This window comes from Halteromyces radiatus (genome assembly GCF_025201355.1).
Source record: "Halteromyces radiatus strain CBS 162.75 chromosome Unknown BX664scaffold_7, whole genome shotgun sequence".
Classification (NCBI taxonomy): domain Eukaryota; kingdom Fungi; phylum Mucoromycota; class Mucoromycetes; order Mucorales; family Cunninghamellaceae; genus Halteromyces; species Halteromyces radiatus.
In genome coordinates this window covers 975,342-988,835 of record NW_026251693.1, presented here as the reverse complement: position 1 = coordinate 988,835, position 13,494 = coordinate 975,342, and the positions used below count along the sequence as shown (strand labels likewise).

The window sequence follows — 13,494 nt, the reverse complement described above, 5'->3', positions numbered from 1 at the left end:
TTTTTGTGTGCCTGTCAATCCTAGCTGAAAAAGGCAAGTGCTTGATCACTGGCTAAAAAAAAAAAAAAAAAAAAAAAAAAAAAAAAAAAAGGAAACATTTGTCAAGGATGTCAATAATAATAATAATGACGATAATTGGACTAACAATAGTGCTAAATACGATCATTTATTTAAAAAAAAAAATATTTCAAATAACAACAGGAACTCCTATACGAAGAAAAATAGGGACAATGATGGATCTCAGGTACGGTTCAAAAGCTGTCATCGAATTTCACCGTGACGTCGAGTCACAAAAAAAAAAAAAAAAAAAAAAAAAAGCTGGGATGGGGGGAAGGGTAGAATCAAAAGAGTTTATTGTTTTGGAACCTTTTTTTTTTTTTTTTGTATTTTTCTTTTTACCCCTCTCTTTACAACATGATGGCCTCAACTGTTCGTACTGCTGCCAAGCAATTGGATTGGACCAAATTGTCAGCTTCTCTTCCTCAAGAAACCGCTGCCTCTTTACAAGCTTTCCGAAAGCGAAATGAAGAAGTCAAGCGTGTTTTGAATGAATTGAAGACTCAATCTACCACCGTGGACTTTGCTCATTATCGTTCTGTATTGAAGAACCAAGCTATTATCGATTCCGCTGAAAAGTCTGTTCAAGGTTTTAAACCCGTTGCTTACAACTTGGATGCTCAATTGAAGGCTATTGATCAATTTGAAGCCAAGGCTGTAAGTATCCTCTTTAACATAGATGTTTTTTGGTGAAGATGTTCATTTTTTTTTTTGGGACTATAGGTTGAAAAGGCTAAGAAGACTGTCCAACAAATTGATGTCGAACTTAAGGATCTTCATGCTACTCTTGAAAACATTCAAGGTTCTCGACCTATTGAACAACTCACTGTAAGATCCAAAGCCATTATTATCATCTACTTATCCTCAACTAATATTTTTTTTTTTTTGTAGGTTGACGATATCATTGCTGCCAAACCCGAAATCAACAAGAATGTCGAATCTATGGTTCAAAAGGGTCAATACAATGTTCCTGGTTACAAGGAAAAGTTCGGCGATATTTCTTACTTCTAAGTGTAGAGACCGATTTTGGACTTGGGATGGTTTTATAGCATCATTGCCTTGTTTTAGAATAGATGAAAACTCTTTTTTTTTTGTGTATCAACATATGAAATAATAAAAATGTCATGAAGTACGATTTTTTTTTTTACTAGTTTTGTTATCTTTACAAGTTGACTGTTTGTGATGTCAATGACAGTGATGCCTGACTTATTGTGGTTGTAGTGACTTTGATACTGTTAATACATATGATGATTTCTACTGTGATGATTCCTATGATATAGATAGTAACTAAAAGTCATCAGTAAAAAAAAAAAAAAAAAAAAAAAAAAAAAAAAAAAAAAAAAGGATGGATGGTAACTAATTTTTTTTTATTGATAAGAGTGTAATACAGGGGATATGAATAAAATTTTAAAAAAAAAAAAAAAAGAATCTAATCAACATACAATGTGCTTGTGGAAACAATTGTTACAATGACCTTTCTTGAACAAATTGGCACTAAAATCATCGCATCCACAATCTTGACAATTTGCTACTTGCATTGTTGTGGGACCAGATGATGTACCCAAGTTCCTTGATGGAGGAGGCGGTGGAGGGGTTCTTGTTGATGATGATATACTTTTGACAGATGGTGTATTGGATCGAGAAAGTGCTGGAGGAGGTGGAGGGGGCGTTCGGTTGGATAATGCTAGTTTTGATTGATTGGTTATCACGGTGGATGATCTTGCCAAAGAAGGAGTTACTGTACCAGAAGAAGCAATGGATGATATAGAAGTTGAACTGGATCGTGAAATAGGATTGGGTCGAATATAAGAAAATCCTGTGGTATTGGAAGACGAATTATCGCTAAATGGTGATTGATCGGTGACTTGTTGTGATAAATCTTCATCTTGAGGTTCTTCTTGTATATGAGTCGTCATCATCGGTCGAATAGGCATAGTAGGTGGAGATGTCGTAGTTTGCATCATATCTTCGGTATAATTAACAGGGAAAATACCTCGTCTTTTAGATCCAAGATCATCCATTTCACCCATCCACCAACCTTCATCTACGGGTTCAACTACGGTAATGATATCACCAATACGGAAGGATAATTCATCCGAAGATTCACCTTGAAAATCATAGATCGCTTTTCGAAGTTTCTTGATCCCTGCACTTGCTATAGAAACAATTATTCAGTAAATAGATAACGTTCGTTGTGTCATCTTCACTTACATTTCCTTCTAGGCATCATTGGAGGTGGTAATCGACAAGGCGAAGTTGATAGCTGTTGTTGTTGAGATTGATCATCATTGGAGTAACTTGTAACGGATGAATGACTTGGTGCACGACGAGGTCTATGAAGATTATCAAGACTGGGTTGACGACTTCCAGAGAAACGTTGAGTAGATTTCAAAGTAGAAGTTCCAAAATAATCATCTGTGTTTCCATGTCCATTTGTTGGTGTTAAAGCACTTGTTGATGTCAAAGAAGATATGGCTGAACTTGTAGTGGATGATCGACTGATAGGAGTCATTGTAGGTCGGGTAGATTGACTATTGATAGGGGTTGGCATATGTGTACGTAGTTCGTTGAGCATATCCATCGCTTGTTGATGATATGATAATTGAGCTTCCATAACTTGATACAATGCATTCCAATGATCATCCTATTTTATTGTTATTAACAGTAAAAAAAAAAAAAAAAAAATTAAATATGAGTATCATCTTTTTATTTTTATTTTTTTTTTTATTTTTTTATTTATTTACCTCATATGATTGTAGAGTCAACATCTTTTGAATGATATCATATTCTGTTTCTTCATATTTCATTTTAGCGGCCTGCATTTCTTGCTCCCATTCAGGTTTTTCCTTCTTTGATTTTTGTAAACGAGATAATTTCGCATCATAATCCAATCTTCTTGATTCCAATTTTTTCTTTAGAGCATGATAATCCTTATAAGTTTGTAATCCTTGTTCTAATACATCCATATATCCATCTTTGATCATATTGGCAAAATCTTCCTGAAGTAAAGCAATACGAGCCTCTGTTTGACCAAGATTGATTAATGCAACACCTAATAAAATGATAAGACATGTCAGTATATATAAATAAATAAAAATAAATATTATATATATTACCAAGAGCAACATCTTCAGAAAAAGCAGTACCATGATGCATCCAACAACTTGCAAGACTTTCTAATGGAGTACATTTGATTTTTTGATCTTCAGGAGATGGTTTCTTTTTCGATAATTGAGTATAAAATTGATCAGTTGCTTCATATACTTTTTCAAATCCTGTACGTTTATTCTCAGTTTCAGCTTCTAATTGTTGAAAATCATCAGTTTGTGAAGTAGCTTTGACTGCACCTAATCTTTCACCAGTCCACTATAAAACAATATATATATATATATAAAAAAAGTTAATATCCTAAATTCAATCATCAAATCCTTTTTTGGTATTCATAAAATAGACAAATCTATTCTTGGAATAGGTCGAGTCTCGAACAAGACCAGCAGAAACTCCGAATAAGCTTGAAATATAATAATAAAAAAAAGAAGAGTTTCCCCAATATATATATATATTTAAACAAAGTCAAGATGAACTTCATTTACAATGAACATTAAAGGAATCTTTTTTTTATTATTATTATGTTGAATTCTGTATATGACTTATTCCTCATCGTTATGCTGAATCTTTTTCTTTTGAGTAACCCACTCTAATATAGTGTTTCTTTTGTTCTATTACCTGTTTAAATTTGCCAAAGTTTTTTTTCATAATAAAAATTGTATATAAAGTGTATATATATATATAATTTTTTTATAAAAAAAAAAAAAGAATAGAGAGAAGAAAAGAGTTCAAAAATTGTAATAGATCAGAAATTTGTTATAAGTTCCATTTTTAGTCTCTTTCTCTGGACGTCACTCACTTTCTCTCTCTCTTTGTTGGGCGTCAGTATTCAACCCCCGCCCTCACTTCTGATAATTACACTTTTTTTCATATCGTCTCTCTTTCTTGTTTTTTTTTTTTCTTTTAACTCTTTTTTTTTTTTTTTTCTATTGTCATAGTGTTATTTCACTATTTGGATACATCATGACACAGTCTACACTCTTCCAATCGGAAGTGATGTCTCTCATCCAATTGTATATTCCTGTGGAAGTCTCTCAACATTGTGTTTCTGAATTGGGTGAACTTGGCAAGGTTCAATTTAGAGATGTAAGTTTATATAAATTATTGTCTTTAATAATAAGATAATAACTCTTTTTTTTTTTTTGTCTTTTTTAAACAATAGCTCAATCCTGATACGAATGCCTTTCAAAGGTCTTTTGTGTCAGAAATAAGACGGTTTGACGAAATGGAACGCCAATGTAGTAAGTGTCACCCTTTATCTTTTTTTTTTTTTTTTGTTATCATTTTGGAATTGGAAAGGGAAAAGAAATATGAATATTATATATTATTGTATATCGTGTAGTAGTTGGGGGAGGGCAAAAAAACTTACTTGTTTGACTTGAAACACTATCTTACCCCGTTTATGTTATGTTTATTTATTTTTTTATTTTTTTTCTCTTAGGATTTTTCAAGACTCAAACGGAAAAAGCAGATATTCCAACTCGCTCTTTAACTACCTCTGGTTCATTATCTCGTGCTCGTTCTGCTCAAGAAATTGATGATTTGGAAGAAAAATTACGTCAACATGAAGCTCGTATCACTGAAATGAATACTTCTTATGAAACACTTCAACGTCGTTACCTTCAACTTACTGAACTTCGTCATGTATTACGTGATACTGGTATCTTTTTCCAACAAGTAAGTAATATTTATTTATTTATATAAGATAAAATTAATTATATTTTATATATATAGGCTTCCAGACATGATATTCCTGGTGCAAATGAAGAAGCTGAAGATACTGCTGCTCTTTTGGATAATGATGTGGAACAACAAGCTTATAATGAAACATCTCAGGTCAATCTTGGTTATATCACTGGTGTTATTCCTCGTACACGTATCCAAACCTTTGAACGCGTCCTTTGGCGTTCTCTTCGTGGAAATTTGTATATGAACACTGCTGAAATTGATGAAGCGATTGTGGATCCTGATTCTGATGCTGTGGTGGAAAAAAATGTATTTGCTATCTTTGCTCATGGTCGTGAAATTGTATCAAAAATCAAAAAGATCTCTGAAAGTTTGGGTGCTACTCTTTATAGTATTGATGAATCCGCTGACAAACGTCGTGATGCCTTATTGGATGTGACTTCCCGTATTGAAGATCTCACTACTGTAAGTTTATTAAAATAAGATCATTTACTGTTCTTAACATTATTTTATTGATTATTAGGTCTTGACTAATACCAACCAAACTCGACGATCCGAATTATTAGATATTGCTGAAAATTTGGATGCTTGGACTACTATTGTGCGCAAAGAAAAAGCTGTATACCATACTATGAACTTGTTTGATTATGATATTGGCCGCAAATGTTTGGTTGCTGAAGGTTGGTGTGCTACCAATGATATTCCCCTAGTTCAACATGCCCTCAAGGAAGCCACGGTAAGAGAGAGAAAAAAAAACTGCTCAATGGTCAAAAAAAGTTTCTAAACTACTTTTTTTTTTCTTTTTTTCTTTTTTTTTTTTTCTTACGATGCATACATACATATATAGGAAGCATCTGGCACTAATTTACCTTCAATCTTGACTGAATTACGTACCAAAAAAACACCTCCTACATATCATCGTACCAACAAATTTACCCAAGGTTTCCAACATATTATTGACGCTTATGGTATGGCTCGTTATCGTGAAGTGAATCCTGGCCTTTTCACGATTATATCCTTCCCATTCTTGTTTGCTGTTATGTTTGGTGATATCGGTCATGGCTTTTTGATGTTGTTGTTTGCTCTTTATTTGGTATTGAATGAAAAGAAATTGGTTCACAACAATGATGAAGTAAGTCATATTATGATGAGAATGAAAAGTATAATAATATATTTTAAACTTTTTAGATCTTCCAAATGTTTTTCAGTGGAAGATATATGATGTTGATGATGGCTATCTTCTCTATCTTTACTGGTGCTATTTACAATGATATTTTCTCCTTGTCTCTTAACGTCTTTGAACCTGGTTTTGATTGGCCAACAAATTATAATTCTACTGATGCGGTGGAAGCTATTCCCAATGGTAAAACCTATGCCTTTGGTTTTGATCCCGTAAGTACTTTGATATATCTCAAATATTATCACACATACTCATTATCATTTTTTTTTAATTAGTCATGGCATGGTTCCGAAAACTTTTTACTTTTCTCCAATTCTTATAAAATGAAACAAGCTATTATCTTGGGTGTCATCCATGTAAGTGAAAATGAAATATCATGATCAATGTTGATTTAAAAACTGACAAAATACCTTTTATGTAGATGTCCTTTGCTATCTGCTTGAACGTATTCAATCATATTAACTTTGGAAAGAAGATTTTCATTTGGCTTGAATTCTTACCACAAATCCTCTTTATGGAATCCATCTTTGGTTATTTGATCTTTTGTATCATGTATAAATGGAGTGTCAACTGGTGGGAATTGGATAGCGATGGCAATCATATTCATAATGCTCCTCCCAATCTTCTCAATATGTTAATCTATATGTTCTTAACGCCTGGAAAAGTCAATCCCGAAGAACAATTATTCCCTGGCCAAGTAAGTTAAACTATACAGATATTATATTGATTTTTAATCTGTTTCTATTTTTGTTATATTCTAGGGTCCTCTTCAAGGTGTATTGATTATTATAGCTCTTATTTGTGTTCCTTGGATGTGGTTTGCCAAACCTTATTATTTGAAGATGCAACACAGTAAACATCAATATGAACGAATTGCTGACGATGAACATGTTGCTGATGATGAAGCTCGCCTTGGTGGTTCATCTACTGAAATAGTGAACGATGATGATGATGGTGATGAAGAAGAGGTAAAAAAAAAAAAAAATTGGAAGGATGACTGATCGTAATATATATCTTGATTTTATATAGTTCGATTTCAGTGAAGAAATGATTCATCAAACTATTCATACCATCGAATTCTGTTTGAATTGTATCTCAAATACTGCATCTTACCTTCGTCTTTGGGCCTTATCTCTTGCTCACGCTCGTAAGTTTCAATGTTTTATTAAATCTTGATAAATATTAATTATTATTATTTTTGTTATAGAATTATCAAGTGTTTTATGGGATATGACACTCAAGATCTGGTTTGGATTTACTGGACCATTGGCTGTTGTTGGGCTCGTTATTGGATTCGCAATGTGGTTCACTTTGACATGCTTTATTTTGATTGGTATGGAAGGATTATCTGCTTTCCTTCATGCTCTTCGTCTTCACTGGGTAGAATTTGATGGGAAGTTCTATATGGGGGATGGTGTTCCCTTTGAACCTTTTTCGTTTAGTACAATGTTAGAAATCAAATCTGAATAAACTTTGTTATTCTTTGTTTTATTTTGAAATATATATATTCTTGTCTTTTGGTGTCATATGGATGTGATTGGGGTTACTAAGGTTACATGGGAGAATGATTGACCCGTTGTTTTCATTAATGTCAGCTACATTCTCACATGGATTTGTGGGGGGACTCGGAGTTTTGGACCTGTCTTTTTTATTCTTTTTTTTTTTTTTCTTTTCTTTTCTTTTCTTTTCTTCCTTTCTTAACATTCCTTTTGAAGATCGATTACATTTTATCTTTTATTTTTATTATTTATTCAACTGTTCCTTTGATTATCAATATGCCTAGACTAATACCTACAGAAACAAAAGTGATTAAAGTCCATCCTGGTACCCTTGGATACCAAATTCAACAACTCGTGGTTGAAAAGCATTGTTTCAAAGCACCCCAACAACCTGCGCAACAAAAGTTAGCATTACTCTTTTCCCACTCGAATGGATTCAACAAAGAAACTCTACATCCTCTTATTCGTCGTTTAGTCGCTGGTATCCGTGAACAAGTTCGCTATCAACATACTGATCTTTGTGTTTATGCCTGGGATGCTCGTACTCATGGTGATTCTGCCCGTTTAAATGAAGGCACCTTTTCAGAAACATGTAAGTGTATGACTGGTTTATCGTTAGGATAAATCGAAATATATATATATATATGTAATTATATCAAAGTTATTTATTTATTATTATCATTATTATAGATAATTGGTTTGATCATGCCCTTGATACTCAACAAGTAATTCGATCTCTGGATCTCCATACTGGTTATGATGGTGTTTTTGGTATTGGGCATAGTTTTGGTGCTACTGCTATGTAAGTATTATATAGGATTTATATTTATGATAGAATAAAATAGGATATTACCAACAAATATATATATATATATTAATGGCTATTCTTCTTTTTTTTTTTTAGGCTCTTGTTGGAATACATGTTTCCACAGACATTCACTGGCATCTGTGCAATAGAACCTGTACTTTCATCTGACATTTTGGATACTGAACTTCGGGCTCAATTACCTATTCTAGCATCTCTGAAACGTCGCGATACTTGGCCTGATCGAGAATCTTGTTATAAATCTTTGGTCCATCGAGATTTTTGGAAAATATTTGATCCTGAAGTCATGCAACTCTATGTGGTAAAAAAAAAAAAAAAAAAAAAAAAAAAAAAAAACCAATCGATTCTTAATCAAATGTTACGTCTTGTTTTTATCATTTAGGATTATGGTTTGTACGAAACTCCTGACGGTACAGTCAAGCTCAAGACACCTAAAGAAGAAGAATACGTAAGTGACATTGTATCTATATTACTGCAATTTCTGATTTGTTTTGGTTTTGATGTAGCATGTGTTCAATGTCAGCTCCTACGCTACCTTGACGGCCTACAACTCGATCCGTGCTTTGCGTACGCCTGTCCAATTTGTTTTTGCGTCATCTTCGGTGTAGTAAGCAACAGTATATAGAGAAATGGGAAGATGGAGATCTGTGTCTAATGATACTGATTACTATACTTTTTTATTTTGTATAAATTAGTGTTACGATTGATCCTTTAGAATTACCTAATTTTAATCGGGAATTTGCCAATGTCAATATGGTGGAAGGAACTCATATGGTGCCCAATGAAAATCCTCAATTGATGGGTAAGTCTATGAATCAAAAGAGATGTTTCATCGCTTTGACTGACCTTTTTCTTTTTTTTTTTTTTTTTGGTAGTACCTGAAATTCTTGCATTAATGGATCGGGCTTTATCTGTCAAGAAACGAATTGATTCCAAGTTATGAAAAAGAATACCAAAAATCTTATACATTTACTCTCCTTTCTTTTTAGTATTATTTCCAACCTCCTTTTCTTCCATAATACCTTTTATATATTTTATTTTATTATGCTTATCTAGAATAGTTAAATACATTGTTATTGAAATAAATTCGTGGATTGATAGATATCCAAAATGTTTTTTTTTTTTTTCGTATGAAAGTTTGAATGAACATATATAAGTTTCTCCTAAAAACGAAAAATAATAATGAGGATGATTGATGGTCATATGGAAAAGAGTAAATCATGAAGGGGGTAATAATGAATGGAGAACAGCGATCTTTCTATAAGTTAAACTAGCGAAAGGTCTGTTCTTCTTTTTTCCTATTTTGGACACTATCGATGTTCATCACCCCTCAGACATTTGTCAAAAAAAAAAAACCCCTATATACAATCCTTCATTCATCATATACGTTCATATTCAATCATCATAGACTATCAATCCGTCAACATCATTGGTGAAAAACATCTAGCAAGAGTTCATCATCATCGTTATCTATCTCTAACTACACAAAAAAAAAAAAAAAAAAAAAAAAAAAAAAAAGAGAGAAACATAAAGATAGTGTCGATGCAAACTATAAATAGTCATATATTGAAGAAAGAGGACATATACAAAAAGAATCAAAAAAAAAAAATGGTATTGATGATAAAACTAAATCAAAAGTATTGTCGTAAAGCACCTTCTCGAGTCAAATGATCATGACTAAGAATAATATGATAAGTATGTAAAAGTAAAAGAGGGAATCTAGCTGTGAAGTAATAAAGGAATTGATCAGGGGGTTCACCAAGGGTACGTTTAACTGCATCGGGTAAGTCTTGCCAATGATGTTTCTAAAAATGAAAATCATAAAATCAATATTCCTTCTTTTTTTTTTTTTTTTTTTTTTTGGTTACCTTGTTACGAAGAGCACGAAGTAAATCACGAACTCGTTTTCCATCATATTTTCTAAACTTGCCTAAATCATTAGCCACAACACGATCAATTCTACGATACCAATCATAACCAACAATTTTTTTGGCATCCTTTTCCAAACTTTGTAAAAGCAATGATGGAGGATCACGTTGTTCTACTTCAAACCGATCGGATGCATCTTGAAGAAAAGCAAGTCGTTTTGACGTTGACCAAAAGAAGGGATGTGCTAGTACCTGTGCTGCCGTCGGTCTATAAAAGATAATATTAAATGAATAAGTATATGTATATAACCCTTTTTTTTTTTTTTTTTTTTTTTACTATATGACATACCTTGATCGAGGATTGGTACTAATCATGGCGTCAATGAGATCCATAGCTTCTATACCGTCTTCACCCATGGTTTCCAATTTCGAAATGTCATAATCACCTTTCAGAATATTGCTCTCCCTTCCAAATCGATTTCCAAAAGGATGATCACCATTCGATAGAACATAATAGAATATACAACCGGTGGAGAAGATGTCAATTGCCCTTGTTGCCTTGACTCTACCGATACGATTGGGATCCATATCCTTACTATGACCATTACTACTACTATTACTGAAATTGGTATTGTCGGATCCAGATGCTGCTAGCACACCTGCCAGTAATTCCGGTGCTCTCCATCCTGACGTCCCAGCTGGTGATGCTGCCGTATAATGAAAACTGCTTTGTTCGCCATCCAGTTTTTTGCACAGACCAAAATCGGATATCAAAATACGCATAGAAGGACTATCCTTGTTGACTTGATGTTTTGCCGGTGCCAGTAAGATGTTTTGAGGTTTGAGATCACGATGTACAATTTTAAGTGAATGAAGATGCTGAATACCATTGGTGATTTGATGAAGAATGTTTGCAGGATCCACTTGATCGTATAGTTTCATATCAGAGATGGCAAGTGAGCGATCCATGCAATCTTGTAATGAGCCAAAACAGAGTTCCAAAGCAATGTATAAGAACCTATCCGTTTCTTCCTTGTAAAAATACCGAATCACGTTGGGATGATCATCACTTTCTTGTAAAAGCTTCACTTCTTGAAGAGCGACATCATAAAAATCAATTAAAAGTCGTTTAACTGCTACCGCTCTTCCATCAAAAGTACCCTTGTATACTACTGTCCCATGACTTCCATATCCTATTCCAGTCAAAAAAAAAAAAAAAAAAACAAGGTCAACAAAGGAATAAAAGAATATGATGAATACATATAGATAGCATATCTTCTTACCCAAAACAGAGTCTGATATACTGAGTACACTTGATTTGGTAGGTTGAAAAGCTTGTAAATCCAAACCACGAGGTTTGATAGAAGGGGAAACATTTTGTTTGTCTGATGAACTATTATGTATATGTTGATCAATGTCGTTTTGTGAAGTTTGAGTATCTTTGATTGTTGATGTTGATACAGCGGCAACGGAAGAGGGTATCGATAAAGTTGAGTTATTTTCATGCTGTAAATTTTCGGTAGCTGAAATCTCGTCTATTGTTGTCGTTGCTGTTGTTGTTGTTGTTACTCTGTTGGTATCGAAATCTTCCGTTCTTTCCGTTTTTTGGACAATATTAGGACCATTACGTTGATTGTTACGATATCGATTCATGAATTTTGTCCATACGGGTAAAATATGTAAAATATAGAGTTGCCATCCAATTTTTCGATTCATATAAGCAGTAGTCAGTAATAGAATGAGATAAAGTTTCCAATGCTGTCCAATCGTATAATAAAACGAGTTCGTGTCTGAATTGTCGATAGTATTATGTAATCCTTGATCACTTGGTGTACCGTCGATAGTTTTTCTATCATTGTCAGGAAGAGGTGGTGTTGGAAGTGCTGTTGTTTCTACTAGATTTTGACCAATCAATCGATCTGCTTTGTATTCTGATTGAGGAGCAACTACTGCATCGCCAGAATCCAATAATCGCAAGTTAGCACCTGGTATTTTTCCCGTATAGATGAATGACCATTCGGCAAGTTGTACAAGAGGGAAGTTTTCCACTGATAATGCATATAAAGTACCTTCATGAACACTGACATATGCTGAGGAGAGTTGATGCGAGTCGAGTGTTTTGGTGATGTTTCCGATCGTTCCTTTGTTGAGTTGTGTTGGAGGAATTTGTTGAGATAATACCAGTGAGAAGTCTGAGTTGCGATAAACATCAAAAACCGTAACAACAGGATAAGGTAAATTCTTTGTCCAAATAAAATCACCTACAAAAATAAGAAATATTAGTATCAAAATTGATTTTTTTTTCTTTTTAACCTTTGATCTTTTTACTTACCACTTGTAAGGTTGATGGCAGTAATTCCCCTTTCAGAATCCGGAGCAATATAGATATCAGGTGCTGTCATATCTTCTGGTAGGTTCCATTTCATTGCATTTGGTTCATATTCGCTAAAAGTCAAACGCCAATGCATATTCTTTTTCAAATCATTGATCCTGACCTTGTATTCTACGGAATAATAATAATAATAAGATTTCATGATGAGTATCTCTTAACCTATATCTAAAATATATATATTACCATTTCGAGCGAGATAGATGGTATGTGGTGGGAAGTGAGTTTTGGAATCCATCATAACATCATATTGGGAGTCTTGAAGGTCGAATTTTCTTAGAATCTTGCCAGCAATTGGATCCAATGCGATCATCAAGGTAGACTTTTCACCAATGTATACAACACCATCTTCAGTAATAAAGGACCTATCCACTATATCTTTCATTGTAAAAGGAAGTTTCTAATCGTCACAAAAAGGAAAAAAAAAAAAAAAAAAAGAATGTTAAAAGTCATTGTGGTAGATATTAATTTCAGTTCTTACCTGCAAAGGTTCCCCTTCAATATGTAAATATAAAATGCCACCATTCACTGGTTCAATGATATATGAAACATTGTAATTTTGAGGAAGGTTGTTCCATAGTCTAACAGCTTTTTCATTATCCGGTGTGACCTTTTCCTCCAACAAAGGAGCCATGTTATTGTATACCTTTTCGTCATAAGTATGTTGATAGTCGTATTTGTTATAATAATCATTATTGTCATTGTCAAATATAGAGTTAGATTGAGGTAGTGAATCCTGTACTAGTCGACTCTGATGGTTTGCATTGGATTTGACTAAAGAAGCTTGTTGACCACCACGTATTGTCCAATACACTTGACTATCGTAACGTCCTATACCTCTAATAGAACCATCCAAAGAAGTAGCAATAATCATATCTATA

General features: G+C 33.4%; 5 protein-coding genes across 5 annotated transcripts; 3 read left to right on the top strand and 2 right to left on the bottom strand.

Moving 5' to 3' along the window:
- The first annotated feature begins 367 nt into the window (after positions 1-367).
- On the top strand, positions 368-1,203 carry BX664DRAFT_388162 (uncharacterized protein). Its single transcript, XM_051549445.1, has 3 exons — positions 368-714; positions 781-885; positions 949-1,203. The coding sequence occupies exons 1-3, from the start codon at positions 415-417 to the stop codon at positions 1,066-1,068; spliced, it is 525 nt and encodes a 174-aa protein (XP_051397711.1). The 5' UTR covers positions 368-414; the 3' UTR covers positions 1,069-1,203.
- Positions 1,204-1,449: 246 nt separating this feature from the next.
- Positions 1,450-3,872, bottom strand: BX664DRAFT_339715 (uncharacterized protein). Its single transcript, XM_051546685.1, has 5 exons — positions 3,784-3,872; positions 3,174-3,423; positions 2,802-3,109; positions 2,269-2,701; positions 1,450-2,212 (listed from the first exon to the last, which is right to left on the bottom strand). The coding sequence occupies exons 1-5, from the start codon at positions 3,811-3,813 to the stop codon at positions 1,491-1,493; spliced, it is 1,743 nt and encodes a 580-aa protein (XP_051397710.1). The 5' UTR covers positions 3,814-3,872; the 3' UTR covers positions 1,450-1,490.
- Positions 3,873-4,161: 289 nt separating this feature from the next.
- BX664DRAFT_361324 (V-type ATPase, V0 complex, 116kDa subunit family) lies at positions 4,162-7,501 on the top strand (the record flags this gene model as incomplete). Its single annotated transcript, XM_051548239.1, has 12 exons — positions 4,162-4,251; positions 4,328-4,406; positions 4,607-4,842; positions 4,900-5,316; positions 5,375-5,587; positions 5,699-5,983; positions 6,040-6,243; positions 6,307-6,387; positions 6,453-6,728; positions 6,793-6,999; positions 7,061-7,178; positions 7,239-7,501. The coding sequence occupies 12 exons, from the start codon at positions 4,162-4,164 to the stop codon at positions 7,499-7,501; spliced, it is 2,469 nt and encodes an 822-aa protein (XP_051397709.1).
- Positions 7,502-7,690: 189 nt separating this feature from the next.
- On the top strand, positions 7,691-9,456 carry BX664DRAFT_339712 (Alpha/Beta hydrolase protein). Its single transcript, XM_051546684.1, has 7 exons — positions 7,691-8,122; positions 8,221-8,332; positions 8,435-8,657; positions 8,739-8,804; positions 8,863-8,963; positions 9,052-9,158; positions 9,232-9,456. Exons 1-7 carry the CDS (start codon positions 7,807-7,809, stop codon positions 9,297-9,299), a joined length of 993 nt encoding a protein of 330 aa, XP_051397708.1. The 5' UTR covers positions 7,691-7,806; the 3' UTR covers positions 9,300-9,456.
- Positions 9,457-9,987: 531 nt separating this feature from the next.
- On the bottom strand, positions 9,988-13,487 carry BX664DRAFT_317049 (uncharacterized protein; the record flags this gene model as incomplete). The annotated part of the gene is made up of 7 exons (XM_051542734.1): positions 9,988-10,161; positions 10,225-10,492; positions 10,574-11,417; positions 11,508-12,485; positions 12,557-12,727; positions 12,800-13,013; positions 13,095-13,487. 7 exons carry the CDS (start codon positions 13,485-13,487, stop codon positions 9,988-9,990), a joined length of 3,042 nt encoding a protein of 1,013 aa, XP_051397707.1.
- Between the last annotated feature and the right edge of the window lie 7 nt (positions 13,488-13,494).

Coding starts and splice junctions, on each gene's coding strand:
- BX664DRAFT_388162 (XM_051549445.1), top strand. CDS start 415: ATGATGGCCTCAACTGTTCGTACTGCTGCCAAGCAATTGGATTGGACC. Junction 715..780: donor ATCAATTTGAAGCCAAGGCT/GTAAGTATCCTC, acceptor TTGGGACTATAG/GTTGAAAAGGCTAAGAAGAC. Junction 886..948: donor GACCTATTGAACAACTCACT/GTAAGATCCAAA, acceptor TTTTTTTTGTAG/GTTGACGATATCATTGCTGC.
- BX664DRAFT_339715 (XM_051546685.1), bottom strand. CDS start 3,813: ATGAAAAAAAACTTTGGCAAATTTAAACAG. Junction 3,424..3,783: donor ACTTTGGCAAATTTAAACAG/GTAATAGAACAA, acceptor ATTGTTTTATAG/TGGACTGGTGAAAGATTAGG. Junction 3,110..3,173: donor TTCTGAAGATGTTGCTCTTG/GTAATATATATA, acceptor TCATTTTATTAG/GTGTTGCATTAATCAATCTT.
- BX664DRAFT_339712 (XM_051546684.1), top strand. CDS start 7,807: ATGCCTAGACTAATACCTACAGAAACAAAAGTGATTAAAGTCCATCCT. Junction 8,805..8,862: donor CACCTAAAGAAGAAGAATAC/GTAAGTGACATT, acceptor GTTTTGATGTAG/CATGTGTTCAATGTCAGCTC. Junction 9,159..9,231: donor TGAAAATCCTCAATTGATGG/GTAAGTCTATGA, acceptor TTTTTTTGGTAG/TACCTGAAATTCTTGCATTA.